The following is a 14,577-nucleotide window of genomic DNA, read 5'->3' on the forward strand; positions in this document are numbered from 1 at the left end:
GGCCCTGCAGGAGTAGTTCACGCTGCTACAGAAAATAAAAGGTTTGGTCTACTTGCTGTTGATGGCTGGTGGACCAAGGCACCCAAAGGGACCATCTGTGTCCCAGGCCGTTCTGGTTTACCTGGTCTTGTTGCAATTCCTAATGGGGTCCAGGCACTATTTGGTGAAGGGAATGGCCTGCAGAGTTTTGCCATGGCATGCTGATGGCAATCTGATCATGTTCCTTGCCACCTCCTGATGGGTTGACCAGATCCTTCTCAGGACTTTCAGTCTCAGGGGTCCTATTCTAGTCATGGAGAGGCACAGCAGTACCCACCTAAGGGCAGTTCTGTTACCTAAATTGCTCCAAAAATGACTTTGATAGGGGAATTAATTAATCATCTCAAGGGGCAGCGAAAAGGCTTTCGGCCACTTTAAAAAGCAGGGACCTTTTACCTTTTTTTAAAACCAGGTCCAAAGACTAGAACTCCAGAGTGCAAAGGTCCAAATGTAGTTTATTGATACAGCAAAATGGTTGCAACATTCACACAGAAGCATTCACTCACACTCATATAAGAGCTAACAAAATAAAAGTAGATTAAACAGGATAGAGAAGTTGCAGGTTATGGTGATATGGTCTGCCTCTGCCGAGCGTGGGCTTGCCATCCATGGACTTGAGCTCATGAAGATGGCAAGCCTGGGTAGACAAAATGATGCGTGCGTGCTGTGCACGTACCAGGCACATGCATTCTCCGCATGCAATGCTGTGCACAGGAGCTACCATTAGAATCAATGGGACTTGAGGTCCTGCGTTTTTTCACTTTTGTGGTGGTGGTGGGGTCCAGAATGGATCATATATACAAAGGGACCATTGTATTTCCCTGAATCTCTCAAAGTCGGGATTCCAAATCAGAGGGAAGATTGCGGGGAAGATGGACTCAGATTGCTACCAGCAATTCTGAGGAATTTTAGATGAAATCCAACATCATAAGTGCCTCATAATTTTTATTTTTTTTTAAAAAAATGATTTTTAAAAAATATATTTTCAATATTTTCTTTAAAGAGATTACATTTTAACCAAATCTCCCCATTGTATATGTAAATACATTTAGGTTATGCATATGATACTGTAATTTGAAGGTATAATTTTAATTTTGCTAGTTGTTTATGTCAACCCTCCTTATCCACAGATTTTTTTTTTATCCACGGATTCAAGCATCCACGGCTTGAAAATATTCAAAAAAGTATACATTCCAAATGAATAAATTCCAACCTTGATTTTCCATTTTATGTAGCACCATTTTGCTATACCATCGTATTTAATAGGAGTCACATATCCACAGATTTTGTTATCTACCACGGGGTCCTCGAACCAAACCCTAGTGGATAACAAGGATCCATTGTATTAGCATTACAAGGCACCGTCCAGTCCAACTCTCTGCCATGCAGGAATACACAACCAAAACACTCCTGAAAGATGCCCTTCAAACCTCTATTTAAGGACCCCCAGTATGGAAGAACCCACCACCTTCTGTCTAAAGCAGTCCAATCTGCTGTCAAACAAAATAGATTCAGCATTTTGGAATGCTACTTAGGTGACTGAAATGAAGCCCAGGGTATTAAAACACATAAAAATGAAAACCTACACCCCTGAGAAGTTATCACCCATCACTGCCTGGGTGATAATGTTTGTGATAAACCTAAATGAAAGTATTATTTCCATTCATTTAGCCATTGGGTTTCTCTGTAATATGGTCCACATTCTTAACTTACATGATGCACCCATTTCTGCCTTTATGAAGAGCCCATGGCCCCAAAATATGAAATCTTTTAGCATCTTGTTCAGTCCTTTTAATAAGGGGCACCTGCCAGTCCTCTTAAAGGACAAGCTTTCTGGCCCTGAAATAAAGGGCATCTCTTATAATAAGGAACCCCTGCCTATCCTATAAGACTCTAGCTTTCTGGTCCTCAAACAAAAGACATATTTTATAATAAGGACACTAACCAGACCTACAAGGGACAGGCTTTCTGGTTCTCAAATAAGGCACATCCCTTATAACAAGAGACACTTGCTATCCCTATAAGGGACAAGCTTTCTTGCCTTTAAAATTAAGGACGTTCCTTATAATAAGGGGCACACTTGGCTTCTCTAATGGACAAACTTTCTGGTCTTCAAATAAAGGACATACTTTATAATAAGGGACACTGGCCAGTCCTATAAGAGACAAACTTTCTGGCCCTCAGATAAAGGGCATCCCTTATAATAAGAGAAACCTGCCAGGGACAGGCTTTCTGGCCCCAAAATAAGAGACATCCCTTATAATAAGAAACACTTGCCAGACCTACAAGGATAAGCTTTCTGGCCTTCAAATAAGGGATGTCCTTTCTAATAAGGGACACCAGCAAGCCCTAGAAGGGACTAGGCTTCTGGTCCTCAAATAAGGGACATATCTTATTGAGATGAATTCCACAGTGAAATCACTTTAAAATCATCCAAATAAACCATTGTATATTTTATGAATTTAACATGCGGCTTTTTATATGCCACAGCATTTTATTAACAGCTGCATATCATGACTCTCTTTGAAGTGGACTTGTGGCATGACATTCTGCAGTACATGCTGAACTGAACACTACTGGTATCTTAATATTTGCACAAAAATGTGCGATGCAAGGCCAGAAAGTTATTTTTGTTCTTTACAATCTGTTCTGTCAACTTGATCTTTATGCAACAAATTGCCACCTGCCAGCCTCCTGAGGGATAAGCTTTCTTGCCTTCCAAAAAAGAACGTCCCTTATAATAAATGGCACCTGCCAGCTCTATAAAGGACAAGCTTTCTGACTCTCAAATAAAGGACATAATTAGTTTTTTTGTGGGTTTTTTGGGTTGTATGGCCATGTTCTAAAACAGTTTATTCCTGACGTTTTGCCAGCATCTGGCTGGCATCTTCAGAAGATGCCAGCTACAGAGGCTGATGAAACATCAGGAATAAACTCTTCTAGAACACAGCCATACAACCCAAAAAACTCAACAAAAAACTAAGGATGCCGGCCATGAAAACCTTCGACTTCACAAAGGACATAATTTATAATATTGTGGCCAGCTCTATAAGAGACAACCTTTCTGGGCCTCAATAAGAGACAACCATTATAATAAGGGACACTTATGAGTCCTCTAAGGGACAAGCTTTCCTTATAGAAAGCAAACCTATTTGGGTAAGTGGACTTTTCTTACCAAAAGTCAACATAAGCTCCCACCTGCCCTAAAACAGCTTATAGAAAATGTTGAGGGACCCATGCGCATGATCCCCAGAGGGCACATGACTTATCTTTCTACCAAAAAGTGTGGCATTGGGGACTCACATGGTCCATGGGGCACCCCTGCCCAGCCTTGCTGTAGGAACTGTAGGGCTCCAATGAAACCTCCTGCTCAGGGTCTCTGCCCCACCAACACCACACTTGGATGGTTAGATCTTGTTACTAACTCTCTCATCTCCTTTGCCAACACCAGCTTGCTGGGAGACTTTGCGTCCAGGTAATTCCCCCAGACCCCTGCCTGCCTGCTGTGGCCATTGCCTCTTGCATGCGCATGCCTGACGCTGCAAACCCGCATCCCAGCCCTCCCTTCATCTTCTGGTCACCATCACTTGCATTTATTAAAAAAAAGAAATCCATCTCAACCATTTCCCAAAATTTTAGTTTTGCACCTTTAATCCTTAAGTTGGCTCACTCATTGTACCTTCTTCAATTCTAGAGATAAGCCATGGATGGAGGAACTTGTGACCCTCAGGGTGTTGCTGGACTGCAAATCCCAGCAGCCACTAGCTAGCATAGCCAGTGGATGGGTAATGCTGGGAATTGTGGTCCAAAACCTGCAGGGTTTAGTACCTTTAAGGCAGCATCTTTTACTTCAGCTGAACTCCACTGAAGTGGGTGTTGCTATCATTATTGCTACTCTTGTTGTGTGCCTTCAAGTCATTTTTGACTCATGGCAACCCTAAGGTGAACCTATCCTGGGGTTTTCTTGGCAAGGTTTGTTCAGAGGAGCTTTGCCATCGCCTTCCCCTGAGGCTGAGAGAGTGTGACTTGCCCAAGATCACCCAGAGTCCTAGTCCAACACTCAAACCACTACAACACACTGGTTCTCATTATCATTATTAATCACTGCTATTCTACATAGGATACGTAGCTATGTATGCATAGCTAAGTATTTCCCCTGATCTGATCCTGCCAAGCCTACCTTAAGAGCCAACAGCTGCAATGGGCAAAGGAGGTCTGTTCAGGGTGCAAAGAGGATGGCATTTCCAATTCCTTTCCGACAGCAGCAAGCTTGCAACAGACCTCTTTTGTCTGATCTGACTGCTGTTTCTTAAGGTGAGCTGGGGGGTATTTGCATAGTCTTAGTAAAACTGCCTGTTTTTACTGTAAGACTGCAGGCATCCCCCACCTCTTCCTGCAAAATACAAAATATATAAAATTGGACAATACAGGCCATTGTGATTTTACTCTTTTCTGACTTATGACAACCCTATCATGGTATTTTCTTGGCAAGATTGTTCAGAAGAGGTTGGCTATGGCTTTCTCCTGAGGCTGAGAGAGTGTAACTTGCCCACAGTCACCCAGTGGGTTTTTATGGCCTGGTGGGGAATCGAACCCTGGCCTCCTGAGTCATAGTCCAATGCTCAAACTACTATGCCACGCTGGCTCTCCTATTTCACTTTAATTCACAATTTAACCATATTATTTCCTTGACTTCCTTCCTGATCAGTGTTGGTTCTATTACTTTCTTTTTATATCTGATGCCTTGCTGTCTCAACAGATCTAAATTATAGCCATATATTGCACTTGCAACTCTTGATCCACTCTTTTGACCATACATTTTAGCTTTTTTCCTCTCGGTCAACTCGAGACACAGGTTTTCTTTTTTCTCAGGCTGCATCCGCACTGCAGAAATAGTCCAGGTTGACACAGCTTTAACTGCTATGTCTCTGTGCTATTAAATCCTGGGAACCATAGTTTTGTGAGACATTTAGCCTTCTCTGTCAGAGAGTTCTGGTGCCACAACAAACGACAGTTCCCAGAATTGCCTAGCATTGCACCATGGCAGTTAAAGAGGTGTCAACCTGGATTATTTCTGCAGTGCGGGTGCAGCCTCAATTGACTTGAAAAAATAAGACTGGGTTGTGCTTTTTAAAATTCCACTTTACAACTATAGTACGGATGTTGTATTTCATTATGCACTCAGCCTTATTGTTCTGATGATGTTATCTTCATTAAAATGCCTTGTTGGCTTGCAATATACTTGGACAGCTCAGAGCAAGACAAATAGTTAAAATTGTGCTTTGTTAGCAACAAACTCTTGACTATAAATCTACATTTGAGTCATTCCTTTCATTTGCCTACTGTGCTGAAATTAAAGAGGGAAATCCCTTTCAATATTTGCCTCCTGCCCCCAAGCAGCCCATTGCCTAACTAACACATTTGCTGTCCTTTTCTCCTCCAAGAAACAAATGCACCCCAAGCTCTGGATGCGAGTCTTGTCTACTGCTGCTCCTAGGAAAAAAGAGCTTTATTAGGATCCATCCTATCCCCCTATTTGCAGCGAAGACTGGCAGACAACACATTTCCGAAAGGTGAACAGCAAAGTGGTGTTACTCAATGGGCTTCTTAGCCATGCTCAAAATGAAGGACATTTTGCAATTCTTCCTGGAAAGAAGATTAAGATGTAGGACATGTCCTAGAAAAAGAGGACATCTGGTCACCCAGGTTGGCTGTGAGCACAAAATGGAACTGTCAATGCTATGGAATTCTGGGATTTGTAGCTTCGTGGGGCGCCTGAACTCTCTGACAGAGAAGGCTGAATGTCTCAGAAATTCATAACATTGAGCCATGGCAGTTAAAGCAGTGTCAGACTGGGTTATTTCTGCAGTGCAGATGCAATCACAGGGAAAGGTCGTTAATGGCTCTGAATTAATGGGAGGGGGTGATATTAAGGGAGGGAGAAAAGTCAGCTGTGGTCAGGTGCATGAGCAAGCTCCATCCATCCATCCATCCATCCATCCTTCCTTCCTTCCTTCCTTCCTTCCTTCCTTCCATCCCTTTATTTGTATCCCACCTTTTTCCCAGAATGGGACTCCAAGTAGTTTACAAAAAGGCAAGAATACAATGGAAAAAATATAGCATTAAAAATGTAAAAAAACAACAACGTTTAAAACAGCACTAAATGGCCAGAAAGGGTCACTCTCTGCCAAAGGTCTATTTTTTCTCTGTCTTTCCAGTGATGTCGCTGTGGAATTGCCCTTCACCCTCATGCACCCCAAGCCGAAGGAGGAACCGCTGCACCGGGATGGTGAGTTGAGTCCTCCATTCAACCAGAGGGCATTCTGCTTGGTGAGACTGCAGGAGGGAAGGTCTTAGAGAAGGCTTTAGCTTTGGAGATGGGGAAACCAAATGTATATGTGACCCATGATGGTTTCCGATGTGGTGACTACTGTTCTGAATGTCCTATGAACCCTTGTTGAGATTTTAGCAGTTTTGGCAATGCCACTTCTTTTGGAGTACAACTCCCAGCCAACATGTCCAGCAGTTAATGGAACCCATGTCAGTGGGGCACTGAATCCACCCCTGGTTTTCGACAGCTCCCAAGGAGACCGCCAAGGTGCTATACCTGTTCGTGATCCTTGCATTTGTCCTTGCGGAATTTTGCAATTGCAGAATTTAATTTGAGGAAATTTTAGGGCTGGGATGCTGTCATTTCAACTGTTGACGGATTGCATCTCCCATCATCCCTAGCCAGTATGTGGTGAGGAATACTGGGAGCTGTAAACAAGAGTGAGGAAAATGTTGCCGGGGGTGTGTGTTTTATGGCCCCCAGAACTCTCCACCGGACCCCATTTTATTAAGAAGTAACTACTAAGCCACTTCTTGTTGAAAAAAGGCCTTTCCAGGACCTAAAATGGCCAAAAACATGGCACAGTTGCCCCCGTGACTCCAGGGCATGTTATGGGGCATTTTAGGAGCAAAATTTTAGTTTTTAAAAGTTGATGGAAGGAAAGGTGACCTTCTAAGGTTTCCAGGAGGCAGCGTGGCACCTCAATTCCTTATGGCTGCCCTTTCACTGGCAAATTGCAAAACCTCCAGGGAGAGTCCAAAAGAGATGTCAACGGTTTGAATCTGAAACAATTCACAACCGTTTTTGTCTCTCTACCAGGCATGGCTTTTTTTTGCAAATCTAATGGCTGTCTCTCAAGTACATCTTGCTCACTTTGGGGGAAGTCACCCCTCAAATACTTTGAAATATATTGTTGCTGGGGGTGGGGAACACATATCTATTTCTCTTCTGGTTACTGTGGGCATGGCAGATAAAAAGGGAGTGGCCAATGGTATGAGCACTGCCCACCAGAATAAGAATACTCTCCCACAAGTGTAATTTTCCTTCATTCCCCAAATTTCTAGCATTGCAGAGAATGGGACACTGAAAAACGTTCATATTCAGCACTCCTCTGTTGGCCCTATTTGCACATTCCCTTGCTTGCAACGCCTCCTGCTTTCCTTTGGGTGCCCAGACTCTGCCTGGCATCCTGTTCTCACAAGTAGCTAACAGTAGCAGAGTCTGGAAGTACCGGTTCAGTTTAAGTATTGGCAATGTGCTGACCACACTTGAACAAACTACAGACACTTGTTGATATCTTCCAAGTCCTTGGTGGTTCTTTATCACCAGTTGCAATGTGTACAGATCTTTACAAACTCTCCTCCTGATTCCCATCAACATATGCCATCTGGCCAACTCAGCAACAATCCAACCCACCAACAACAACCTGCAGGTGCCTTAACTCCTAGTGCACTTATATACAGAGTTGGCTAAGAGTCATCTCCTGCTGCTACTCAGCATGATGCAATCCCTGTAGTAAATGTTTGCATCATGCCAAGTGCTCTGACCCAGCAATTCTAGCCATGCAAAATATTTTACATCTGTTTAAGCAGTGCTTCTCAATTATTTTCTGTCATGCCCCCCAGGAAGAAGAAAATATTTTGCGCCCCCCGCACGACTGTAAATAGTATCATTTGTCTATAAAATTGTTATAAGTACAGTACACCTCTGCATAACACTGTATCCTGAGCCTCGCGCCCCCCCTGGGGGGCCCGCCCCACTATTTGAGAAGTACTGGTTTAAAGGAATATTGTTCCAACACTCTTGATCTAGACACTGTATTCCTATTGATGCATCCTAGAATTCCAATGGCTTTCTTAGCTGCGGCATCACACTGTTGACTCATGTTCAACCCAATTAAGACTTGGAATCTCAGGATATTTCTAGGGAGGAATGAACAGGCTCTCTCCAGCTATCTGTTGTCAATACAACCTGAGATGGGGAGAATCTTGCTGTTGTAAGTGCCCAGTGCCTCAATCTGACTGCCTTGAAAAGCTGCTGGGCTGCTGCCATGCTGCAAAGGTAGGCATTTGGCGATGGGGCATTGTCACACATAGCTATGATGATAAGCTCCATCATCCTAGTTAGGTCTGATGATGCAGAATCTCCACCAGTATTTCTCCGTGTTCCACGTTTTACATTTCTGTAATGCTAGACATTTGGGGACTGAAGGAAAATTTCATAGTTGAAAAATTATGTTTGGGAAGAGACAATGCTGTCATTTCCCTTCCCTTCCCAATAGCTACATCCTTGATGAACCTCCATGAGGACTGCAGCCCCCAAAATGCTCATGTGTATGTCTTTTTTAAAAGGAGAAAATGGAGGTTGGGGAAATGGGGATGTTCTTTGCTGATTTGCTGAGAAAACTAACCCATTTTGCCTTGATTCCGTGTGTTCAGTTCCAGAGAACGAGGCTCCCATTGACACAAATCTCATAGAGCTTGACACAAAGTAAGCCCAACTGGGTGTTGAGGGGCTGGACGGGAGGAAGCGAAGGCGCTGTGTTTGTCTTTTGTGAGGGAGGGAGAGAAGGATTAGCATGGGCTGCATGGGGACTCCAACACACCATTTGCATGTAGCTCTGCTGGTCAGCCACTCCATTCCTCATGTAACTCACTAACTGACTAACTAATCCATCTGTCGCTTGCATTGGCTGCTCCATTCTCCATCGAGAGAGGTCTGTGGGTTTTAACACTCTGGCGCCTAACTCTTTTAACACCTTCTCCGCATGTTTCTTGTCTCCCCTCTCCTCTGTTGCATGATCTCTCCACCCATCGCCTTGTCATGCATGTGCACCACGAAGCAGGAAAAAAACCGTAAGCGTTCTTCTTCTCTATGTTTCTAATTGCTTCTTTATTGTTCTGATAACGGTTGCCCTGTGTGTGCATTTATGTATGTCTCGGTTGCATTTCTTCCAATGACCTCAAGGGTCCCACCCTTCCTACTTTGTGCTCCCAACAGCCCTGTAAGGTAGGACAGGCCAAAGAAGTGAGTGGCTCAGGGGCTGCTTCTACACTGCAGAATTAATGCCGCTTGACACCGCTTCAACTGCCGTGGCTCAAGGCTATTGAATACTGGGATTTGTATTTTTATGGGATACTTAGCTTTCTCTGTTAGAGAACCTTGGTGCCCCAATGAACTACAAATCACAGAATTCCATAGCATAGAGCCATGGATGTTAAAGCAGTGTCAAACTGCACTATTTCTGCAGCAACTGAGGCCTTCTGGTGAGTTGCTTAGCTCAGTGGGGACTTGAACTTGTATCTTCCAAATCCTGGCCCAATTCTTACTTCACAGCCAGTGGCAGTCAATGGGATGGAGGATCTACGCTGGATTTTATTCTGAAATTTAAAAGCACTGTCTAAGATGCTACACCTATTTGGAAGGATAGAGTTGTGCACTTTGCACAGCTCTTTGCAAGTTCAGCCTAGAATCCAGAGGCTATTCCTCATGCAATTAGCATGGGAGATTTGCTTTCACTGCCTTGTAGCCTGAGTGATTTTGAGACAGTTGAAGGTCCTTAGAAAGAGGTCCCAGTCCTGTGGAATAGAGGATTGCTTTGGTCTCGCTGGCACTTCCAGCTGCACAACAGCTTCTGCTTATTGGCTTCTGCAACAAGCAGAAACATCTTATTGTTCTGTGGCTTGGGGTCAGGAGACAGCTAGCACCCCACCTTCCTGTGCCATGGACTTCCATCTCACAGAGACCCTCCCTTGGGTTTAAGGTGGGTTCTGGGGGACAGAATCATAGAATCCTAGAGTTGGAAGATATCCCCAGAGGTCATCCAGTCTAGCCCCAGTCTGCCATGCCGGAAGACACCATCAAAGCCCTCCCTGTGCCATCCAGCCCCTGCTTAAAAACCTCCAGAGGAGGCGGCTCCCATCAAACTCCAAGGCAGCAGCATCTTCCACTGCCGAACAGCTCTTACCATCAGAAAGTTCTTCCAAATGTACAGATGAATCTCCTTTCCATTGCTCCAAGTCCTAGGAGTTTATCACAGGAAAGAGATCGAAAGTTTATCCCATAAATATCTCAGAAAAATCGCGTAGTTACACGAAACAATTTCACACAAAACCCGCCATTAAAGGGATCACAAAGAAGCACTAATGTGAATCTTTTTACTTTCGGGATTTCAGCGACAATGCATTACCGACATCACATTATTTGTTCAATTACTCGCCATTTTCAATTTATTTGCGGGATACTTTAAATGCACTTTAATCTCTCTTTAATGCCAGAATGAGCCCCGGTGTGATAAACTTCCTAGCCTGCACCTGTATTACAGAAATACAGTGGTTCCTTGTTATCTGCTGGGGTTTGGTTCCAAGACCCCCAACAGATACCAAAATCCATGCATACTCAAATCCCATTAAATACAATGGCATAGTACAATGGTGTCCCTGATATAGAATAGCAAAATCAAAACTTGTTTTTAGAATATATATACAGTCGACCCTCCACGTTTGTGGCTTTGTCTTTTGCTGATAGGATTAAATTAGTTTGTCCAGTAATCTCTGGGTTCTCCAGCCCAAATCTATGGCCAGGAGTTGAGTTGGAAGACCTAGAAGTTCCTAGGCAGAACACTTCTTTAGGCGTTTGTTGGTCCTTCAGCACAACTTCTGGATCAGTTTTAAAATCAGTTTTTTGTGGGTTTTTCAGACTCTGTGGCCATGTTTTAGAAGAGTTTATTCCTGACATTTTGCCAGCATCTGTGCCTGGCATCTTCAGAGAATGATGGAATGGAAGAGAGTTGTGTGTGTGTGTGTATACACACACACACACACACACACACACACACACACACTGTGACCCAACTCTCTTCCATGCCAGCATTATCTGAAAATGCCAGCCACAGATGCTGGCGAAACATCAGGAATAAACTCTTCTAAAGCATGGCCAAATAGCCTGAAAACCCCACAAAAAACTATGGATGCCCGCTATGAAAGCCTTCAACTTCACAGTTTTCAAATTATTTAGGGGGTTGGCATATGCAGCCCTCCAAAGTCTCCTGGGTACCAATGTGGCACCCCAGCTTTTTCACATTTGCTCCGGGTTCAAGTCTAGCAAGCCCTGTGCCCTCCTAGCCCTGAGTCTGCACTTTTCACCAAGTCTGCCCCTTTGCATTTCTCCTTTCTGCTCAGTGATGACGACATTGTCTTTGAAGACTTTGCCCGGCAGAGGCTGAAGGGCATGAAAGACGATAAGGAGGAGGAAGAAGATGGGACAAACTCCCCACAGCTGAACGACAGATAAGCCGGACGGCATCTCCGCATCTCTCTCTCTCTCTTTCTCTCTCTGTCTTTGTTCCGGAGTCTCAAAACATCCAACCACTAGGCTCCATCTCTTTTGTATGAGTTCCCAAGGGAGGGGATGGCATTTTTTCTGAACACTGATCCAGAGCCGTTGGCAAACTGGGCCACTTGGGGATGCTGGGCTACCTTCTTTCAAGTGCTCCTTGTGTGGGTGGACTGTAAGAATGACCACCATTTGTCAGCTGTGTCTAGGGCATGTGGTTGTGTGTATGTTTTATGTGTGTTGCCATTTGGAAGTGGGGAGCATCATTGCAGGGTAAGGACTATGCTCTGCTTTCTGTTTTGGCATGGCAACAGAAGGGTTAGAAAGGAAAACATCACCCAACACAAGAATCCCAACTAAAGGTGTATCCACACTGCAGAATTAAAGCAGACTGATACCTCTTTGACTGCCATAATTCTTTCTTACAGAATCCTAGGATTTGTATCTTGGTGAGGAACTGATCCTGGTCTCTCAGAGCACTCTGGCATCTCACCAAACTACAAATCCCAGGATTCTGTGAGATAAGAGTCGTGGCAGTTAAAAGTGGTGCCAGACTGCTATAATTCTGCAGTGTGGATACACCCCAAAAATGATTTCCAAACAAGGTGTATTTCATAGAATCATAGAATCATAGAGTTGGTAGAGACCATAAGTGACTGGATGTCCTAACTGCAAAGGAGGACGAGGCACTGCTAAATGGAGGGCATTCAAGAAAAATGGAGGGCATGACCAAATAAAAGCTGAAAAGACTCATATAAATGTAAATTCATGCTTCTTAGCCATGCTCAAAATGGGTGACATTTTGACATTCCTCCTGGACAGAAGGCCAAAATGAAGGACATGTTCTTGAACAGGAGGATGCCTGGTCACTCTACTCTCAAAGGCTGGTCATCCAGGTATTTTGGATTTCAACTCCCAAAAGCCTCAGTCATCTTGACAGATGGTCTGGGATTCTGGGAGCCAAGGTCCAAAATACCTGGAAGGCAAGTTTGGGAATCGCTGCCCTAAAGCCATGGCCCCAAACCATTTCATCGAGACTACATGGTTCTACTCTATGAAACACCTACTCTGAACCCAAAAAACTCAAGGAATCACCCATTGTGAAATTGACTTTGAGGGCAGGCAGATGCCATTGCTTTTTAGTGCCATGCTTAATTATCCTACAGAACTCCCTGCCACAAGCAGCGTGGCTTTCAGGGGAATGAAATAGATTCATGTCCTGGAAAAGGAGGATCTCTGGACCCTCTGCACAAGAGTCCCCCCTGCTGCCTGCCACAGAGCATCCCATTACCAGGAGAGGGCTGGACATGCCATCACTTACCCCCCTGCTCTCCAGCAGCTTGGAAATGCCTCTTTTGAGGGGGGGGGCTGCATGGCCTAAAAGGTAGGATTTTTGGGGGGCTCACATCCGGATAGGAAGCTAGGTCTGCATAGCTGCATCTCCCAGTGCGTGATCCCTGCCATTTCTCGTCCCTTGCCTCTGCCATCCCTGCATTTGTCCTCCAGGGCCACATTCCCACTTACAAATAAATCGCTTTGTGATCCGAATCGATGAATTGGTTCAGCAGCGGATCATGGTTCACACTACATTTGCCCCGATCGCATTTTCTTGCTGCAAAATAAAATAAAATCACTCACTTGTGGTTCACATTGACAAATGAATCGATCCAAAATTGACCCATTCCAGCAGGCCGAAGGGCAAATTTAAATCGTTTCCGGTCTACATCTGGTTCACACTTGCGCTGAATCAATTTGTTCAAAAAGACACAGAAACAAATCAGTGTCAAAAAGGCGTGGGTTAAATGGGTTTAGCCTGAGGCCCTCCCTCTCCAAATTGCTTCAGCAATTTGGTTCAAGTGCGAACCATGGTCATTTACACTGGTTCAAACCAATTTGTAATCCCGTTTAAAAGGTAGTGGGAATGAGGCCCAGGTGTGAAGCCTAGAGTTGAAAGAGACCCCCAAAGGCTATCCAGTCCAATCCCCTGCCATGCAGAAATGCACCATCGAAGCACTCCCGACGGATGCCCATCCTAGCCTTGTTTCACACTGTTTGTCTGGAGTGTTGCTGTTGCCAATAGTTGTTTTGGGGGGAGCAGAGGCCAGAGTCCTGAAAACCCTGCATCCCAAGTAGGTCCAGGGAAAGAGACAGAGAGAGGAGAGCAGCCCTTTGCTATCTAGCTAACCAAGCCAGGCACTGTGGTCTCTTTTGTAACGTGGTTCCTTTGTACTGTTCCTTGAGAAACCTTGGCTTCCTCCACTCTGTGACGTTTTCTGTGTTTTTGTCAAATAAATTATTCTAGTTTATTAATCTGAGGGGAAAAAAAGCACCTCAAAGGATGTGTGGCTTACTTGTGAGTGCAAATCTTTGCATGACTCCTTTATGTGAATATCAGTTGCTCTCCTTGAAATGCGCATGATCAGAGCGCATCCATGAACTCATATTTATTATTATTAAACACAGAAGAGCAACCACACTCAGCTCACAGGCCTGTTTGCAGAGAGATGTGTTTCTAAGCATCTCTTTTAGTTCCCTGGAGTGAGGCAGTGGTCCCTAATGGTTTGCAAAAATAAAACTTTGCCAAAAATACACACAAACACAAATATATACTCCATGAGCCAATTCCAGCAATAGCTTTTTGTGGTGGGAATGCAACAGCTCTGCCCACAAAACTAAACCTCTCTTTCAGTCCCTGGAGTGGGGCAATGGTCCCTGTGTGCATGTGTGTGTTGTGTGCCTTCAAGTTGTTTCTGATTTGTGGCGATGCTAAGGTCACAGGTTTTTTTTGGCACAAATCTTCAGAGGTTGTTTACTCATGCCACCCTCTGAGGCTGAGAGAGTGTGACTTGCCCAAGGTTATCTAGTGGGTTTTC

At 44.3% G+C, this 14,577-nt stretch overlaps 1 protein-coding gene across 4 annotated transcripts in view; it reads left to right on the forward strand.

The window, feature by feature from the left end:
• The window catches only part of LOC149320193 (beta-arrestin-1), a 114,040-nt gene extending 99,986 nt beyond the window's left edge, over nucleotides 1-14,054 (forward strand). For 2 of the 4 annotated variants that reach the window (XM_089513119.1, XM_089513115.1), the window contains exons 13-16: nucleotides 3,491-3,514; nucleotides 6,258-6,328; nucleotides 8,809-8,860; nucleotides 11,551-14,053. In XM_089513119.1, the coding sequence (XP_089369245.1) occupies nucleotides 3,491-3,514; nucleotides 6,258-6,328; nucleotides 8,809-8,860; nucleotides 11,551-11,662 (259 nt within the window). In that variant the 3' untranslated portion in view covers nucleotides 11,663-14,053. Of the gene's footprint in view, nucleotides 1-3,490; nucleotides 3,515-6,257; nucleotides 6,329-8,808; nucleotides 8,861-11,550 lie in introns of all 4 variants that reach the window. The other 2 variants (XM_089513117.1, XM_089513116.1) reach the window with 2 other exon arrangements.
• The last annotated feature ends 523 nt before the right edge of the window (nucleotides 14,055-14,577 follow it).

Source organism: Sceloporus occidentalis, unplaced genomic scaffold (assembly GCF_023333645.1).
Source record: "Sceloporus occidentalis isolate IW3139 unplaced genomic scaffold, rSceOcc1.0.p SCAF_2, whole genome shotgun sequence".
In the NCBI taxonomy this organism is placed as follows: domain Eukaryota; kingdom Metazoa; phylum Chordata; class Lepidosauria; order Squamata; family Phrynosomatidae; genus Sceloporus; species Sceloporus occidentalis.